The sequence below is a fragment of the Galeopterus variegatus genome, unplaced genomic scaffold, assembly GCF_000696425.1.
Source record: "Galeopterus variegatus unplaced genomic scaffold, G_variegatus-3.0.2 Scaffold10960, whole genome shotgun sequence".
In the NCBI taxonomy this organism is placed as follows: domain Eukaryota; kingdom Metazoa; phylum Chordata; class Mammalia; order Dermoptera; family Cynocephalidae; genus Galeopterus; species Galeopterus variegatus.
Genome location: NW_007737071.1, coordinates 842 through 6,745, shown reverse-complemented (window position 1 = coordinate 6,745; position 5,904 = coordinate 842). Strand labels below are relative to the sequence as shown.

General features: G+C 46.0%; 1 protein-coding gene across 1 annotated transcript; it reads left to right on the top strand.

Moving 5' to 3' along the window:
- Positions 1 to 1,606: 1,606 nt before the first annotated feature.
- Positions 1,607 to 2,611, top strand: LOC103610338 (olfactory receptor 24). Its single transcript, XM_008594523.1, has one exon. The coding sequence runs from the start codon at positions 1,664 to 1,666 to the stop codon at positions 2,603 to 2,605; it is 942 nt and encodes a 313-aa protein (XP_008592745.1). The 5' UTR covers positions 1,607 to 1,663; the 3' UTR covers positions 2,606 to 2,611.
- The last annotated feature ends 3,293 nt before the right edge of the window (positions 2,612 to 5,904 follow it).

Sequence of the window (5,904 nt, the reverse complement as noted above, 5' to 3'; positions counted from 1 at the left end):
AAAACTCTTAGGACTGTGCCTGGCACAGAGCACACATAATGAGTGTTTGCTGTTGTTCTTTGAGGTGAGATCCACTTAAGACAGAGTAGAAGGAAAGCCTTTCTGAAAAGGCAACTTTTGAGCTGAGACACCAATGACCAGATGGAGCCAGCAATAAAATATCTAGATGGAAAATGTTCCAGAAGAAAAGAAAATAGCAGGTGCAAAGGCCCTGAGGTGTGTGCAAGTGACAGAGAGAAGACCACTGTGGTGGGAATAGGGCAAGTGGAAGGACAAACAGCATGGATGAGGCTGCAGATGGGTCAGGAGCCAGTCACGTAAAGTCTCATGAGCCTTTGTGATGAGGTGTTTGAGTTTTATACTATGCACCTTGGGAAGATATTGGAGAATTTTAAGCAAGACAGTGACATCATATGATTTACCTATTTTAGGAGATAACTCTGGCTGCTGAGCGGAGAATTGACTGGCCAGGGTTGGGTCAAGTGGTGGAAAGAATAAAGGAAGGGAGGGAAGCCAGGCTGCTGCAGCTTCTAGTAACGACGGCAGTTTCCTGTGACTTACTCAACCGTGTACTGACGATGGACACTTGGGTTTTCTTCATCTTCCATCATTACGAATAAAGCTGCAATCAATGTCCCTGTGCCTGGATCCTCGTGGCTGTATGTGACTAGGTCTGCACGTCTGTAATACAGATTCTCAGAAGTGATTTTCTTTTGCTTCTTTGTATCTCTATTCCTGACTCAGAAGTGGTTTCATCAAAATCTCTATTTCTATGGTATTTCTAGTCCTTTCCAACAATTTTTTTCACTGTACATGTTTATGGGGTACAGTTTGTTGTCTCAGTACATGCATATATTGTCCAATGATCCAGCGAGAATAATTAGCATATCTACTCCCTAAACACTTCTCATCTCTTTGTGGTTACAACATTCAAGGTCCTCTTTTCAGGCTATCTTGGGACACACAGTACAATATTATTAGCTATCGTCACCCCAGAGCACCAGGACTGATTCTTCTATCTAACTGTGACTTTGTAACTTTGCACCACTCTGCCACCCTGCTGCCAATTTAGAAGTTACACATTCTAAGTCCATTATTCCAGTGGTTACATCTAAGCTTTCCTCATGTGTGCTCCATAGAGGGAGCCCAAAATGCAATTTCTATTCTTTTGCAAATCAGTATAAGAAACTTACACTTCACTTGAATCCTGCTTCCTCTGTTACACATAATTGTTGCCTAGTATTAAGTCCACCTTGTTTATGTGCACATTCTTATTACTACTAAGCATTTAAAACTCAATGTTCTGTTTGCAGTTTTCCTACATATATAACAATTTCTTGGCTGACCATTACTTCTTATAGATGTAATTTCTTCCTGGATTTAATTTGTTTTATCCTGAAGCAAATGCTTCAGTAGCTGTTTAGCAAGGTCTACTTTCAATTTTTGTATGAAATAGGAATATTCAGGGCCAGGTCCTGAAACGAAGCCTTGAGAGATGAGTTGATGTAACACTTCATCGGTGGTTCAAGGTGCAACGTCTCTGTAAGTTGGTGTCGTAATGAGCCCAGATGAGAACAGGGGTGTGACTTCATCTAATCTCCCCAAAGCATCTCCATAGCGTTCCTGTAACTTCCCTTTTAATACTTCCAGAGGAATCATACCCATGGAGCCAAGGAACCAAACCAGCGCATCCGAATTCATCCTCCTGGGACTTTCGGAAAAGCCAGAGCAGGAGACTCTCCTCTTTTCTCTGTTTCTCTGCATGTACGTGGTCACGGTCGTGGGGAACCTGCTCATCATCCTGGCCATCAGCTCAGACTCCCACCTGCACACCCCCATGTACTTCTTCCTGGCCAACCTGTCCTTGGTTGATTTCTGCCTGGCCACCAACACCGTCCCCAAGATGCTGGTGAACATCCAAACCGGGAGCAAGTCCATCTCTTATCCTTGCTGCCTGACCCAGATGTACTTTTTTCATTTCTTTGGCATCATGGACAGCGTCTTAATAGCCGTGATGGCGTATGACCGGTTTGTGGCCATTTGCCACCCCTTACACTATGCCACCATTGTGAGTCTGCGTGTCTGTGTCCTGCTGGTTGGTGGCCCGTGGGTGTTTTCCTGTTTCGTGTCGCTCATCCACACCCTCCTTATGGCCCGCCTGGTTTTCTGTGGCACCAATGAGCTTCCCCACTACTTCTGTGACCTCACTCCCCTTCTCCGACTTTCTTGCACCGACACATCCGTGAACCAGATCTTTGTGCTCTTCGTGGCCGGGATGGTGATCGCCACGCCCCTCGTCTGCATCCTGGCCTCCTACGCTCGCATCATTGTCGCCATCGTGAAGGTGCCCTCCGCAGGTGGCAGGAAGAAAGCCTTTTCCACCTGCAGCTCTCACCTCTCCGTGGTCGCCCTCTTCTATGGGACCACCATTGGGGTCTATCTGTGCCCCTCATCGGTCCGCACTGCTGTGAAGGAGAAAGCTTCTGCCGTCATGTACACAGCAGTCACCCCCATGCTGAACCCCTTTATCTACAGCCTGAGGAACAGAGACCTGAATGGGGCCCTGAGGAAGCTCGTCAGCAAAAAGATCGGCTCATCTTCCTGACCACCAGGACACTGGGGGACTCCCAGGGGGTAGAATGGGAACATTTGGGATCTTGGGCTAAAGTCTGGAATTGTGTGAGTTGGAAGAGGAGCCACTTTGCATTTTGAGTTGTAGTAGTTTAAAGGGAAACCTCAAGATGTCTTGTGACTGTTTTCACAAATACTGGAATCAGTAAGGATATAAGTACGCCTCACATTGTCTTCCCAGAAAGCTGCATCTAGCCCTGGCCAGACTGGATTTACCCCGGTTTAGAATCCATTTGGCACTCAACAAATATTTATTGAGTGGCTATTCCAGGCTTGATGTTAGGTGCTGGCCACAGAGTGGCAAGTAGGAGAGGCAGGATCTCTACAGTTTGGGGCTGTAGGTGAGTGCGAGAGAAGACATTTGACACGTGATGACAATAGAATGGAATATGGACGATTAGGGGAAGGACAGGATACAACTGGGCGACCTGTCAGAGTCTGGAGGGGAGGATTAGGGTACGATTCCTGGAAGAGGTGACCCAAAATCCAAACGACAAGACAGTATTTTCCATCTGAAAGAGCATCTTAGAACAACAACAAAAAAAAAAAAAACAGTAAGATAAAAAAATAGAGAAGAAGAGAGAGAAAAGTGCATTTGAGAAGTGAAAAATCCAGACATAGAGAATGCCAGGTCAAGAAGGGTTTTAGAAGCTAACCTAAGAGCTTGACCTTTCACCTATGAACCAGGCAGTTAACTCGACTTCCAGGCACCAAAGACAAGGAGCTTCTGGATGAGACGCGTGTCCCGCTACCCTTGCCCCCACCATATCTTCTAGGGGAGACGGCGTACACCAGGGAAAAACTGTAGAAGTCACAAGGACAGAGGAGAAGGGGACTCAGACCACGCGCTGAGAGAGTGAGGAACCACCATCTGATTGGTATAAGTCTTTACAGCCAAAGGGAAGATACCAGTCAGCTGAGTCATGAATCTCGAGCCCAGGAAGAAGCCGAGGCACGTCTTCATTTCCTCACATGCCTGCAGAATGCACATCAGTAAAACTACTTATAACAGAAATGACATCTGTTCATTGCCTGTTTTTGTCACCTTACTAAGTTTCTCTGAATTGTCCCATTCTGCTATTCTGAAGTCTCTATGAAGGCGTTAAACTACATTCATGTCTACTATAAAGTAATCCTCACACTCACGTGGAAGATTTGCAACTACTATGGGACGAGAGGTGACTTTGAAGGGCCCAGAAATTTTCAAATGGTGCTAAAGAGCTGACATTATCTTAAGATAAACAGCGCTGAGTGATCATACATCTAATTTGCTTTTGCTACTTTTCTCCCAAGAGAATTTAATTGGAATTTCTCAGGTGAACAAAGAGACTTCCAGACTTGGCCCTGCTGTAGAGCTGTCAAGTAAGCACATAGGTTGGAAAGACAAAGTAAATCCTCTTTCTGGTGGGTATTCTGGTGAATAAAACACAGAATTTAAGAATATTGGAGTTTGCCATGGGCAGTCCATGAGTCTGGTCAGGGCCTTTTTGGAGTAACCAAAACCCGTGTGAAAGTGAAAGTGGGATCACAGCTCTCTCTCCTCGCAAACACCCTCCATTCTCCCACCCCATGCGTGCAAATGGTTACGGTGCTCATCGGCAGAGAGTTGAAATTGCCAAAGACTTGAGAAATTATTACAACTTGGGGGCTCCTAGAAATGTGTGAAAACCTCTTTCTCTTTATCTAGCTGGAGCTAAAGCATATATTTAGCCCCATCCATCCTCTGTGGAATGAGAGATGCTGCAGGCACCAATAAAAACCTCTTAAGATTCCGTCAGTCAAACGATCACCATCTTGTTTTGTGTTAAGAAATAAACAAGACAGCCCCGGCAGAGATTTGTTCTGGCAGTCCTTGCATTATCAACTTCCACCATTTGTTGGCATTGATATATGTGTTTCATTTCATTCATTAACAAGTATTTACCACGGTGCCTACTCTATTCCAGCTGTTATTCTAGGCACTGGGGGTCCAGTGTTAAGAAGGAGAAACAAACCCCCGTCTTTGTGACTACAAAGGCATAGCACAAGGGTGTTCTGGGTGCAATGAAACTGTTTTCTGTCCTAATTGCAGAGCAATGACTTTAAAGGGACCAAAAATTTTAGCTGTTGTTCTTGCACAGATTCCATGAATGTCTGCATGAGATAAAATTCCAAGAACTGTACACTCATACAAAAAAGTCAGCTTTCTGATGTTAATTTTTAAAAGTAAAATGTTTAAACAGCACAAAACAAAACAACCATTCTCAGTCCAGTAGGGAAAATGACAAGGATCAAAGAAATTCGTAAAGGAACCAGATCATTACCAATGGCGAGAAGGACTTCAAAGGCATACAGCAGGGGGGTGTGACAGAGATGGATGGGGACGTGCTTTACTCTGCGGGTTACTGAGGGTCTTCCTGATAAGGTGACTCCTGAGCTGAGACTTGAATTTATCCTAGAAAGAAGTATCCCCAAGAAGGAGGTGGGGACAGTGTGCCAGAAGGAGGGACCTACACATGCAATGTGAGGAACAAGTTGGCATTTAAATACATTTTCAGGACACATGGTACTGGTATAAAAATAGACATTCAGACCAGAGGAGTAGACTTGAGAACCCAGAAGTCACCCCTCAGGCTTCTAGCCATCCGTAATAACTTCGTATAGCATACATTATACGAAGTTATACGAACTTATGCTCCCAAAATGTATCTTTTGAGAGGATACAAGTGAGCAGAAAGGAGCATGTGTATCTGCAGACTGGAAGCCCCACTGTCAAAGCCTGGGCTCTGGAAAGCCATCATGGGAACATGACTTCTCACAAGGCAATGGTCCAGGGCTCGTGAGGAGGAAGTGGCGGCAATAGCCAAATGGATTCTTCTCAAAAGACCAGCCACATGCTCTGGGCACAGACCAGAGATGCCAGCACTTCCTACCCTTGAGGCACAGCTAACTGGCCAGGCCAGCGTTGGGGAGTCAGAAGAGAAGGGTGGCCACCTGACACGTGCATGCATACACACGTGGGCATGCACACACACCCTCCCCACCAGAGCCCCAGGCAGGGAGCCACAGGGGTACACATTATCCTCCTGCTAATCGTCTTGGTGCTAATCATCAGGGCTCTGACTGTCCCAGGACCTCTGGCAGCAGCCTGGCCCTCTCCTACCTCCTGCTCAGCTATTATGGGGCAGAGTGAGCAGGGACAGGTCTGGAGGATGGGCAAGCGTGGGCTCTCTGTGAAGGATCAGTTCCTCTCTCCTCGCACACAGGAGTGGAGTTTCAGGTTGTGCCTTTCCC

Bases quoted from the DNA above. Each gene is read 5' to 3' on its own strand.
- LOC103610338 (XM_008594523.1), top strand. From the start codon at position 1,664: ATGGAGCCAAGGAACCAAACCAGCGCATCCGAATTCATCCTCCTGGGA.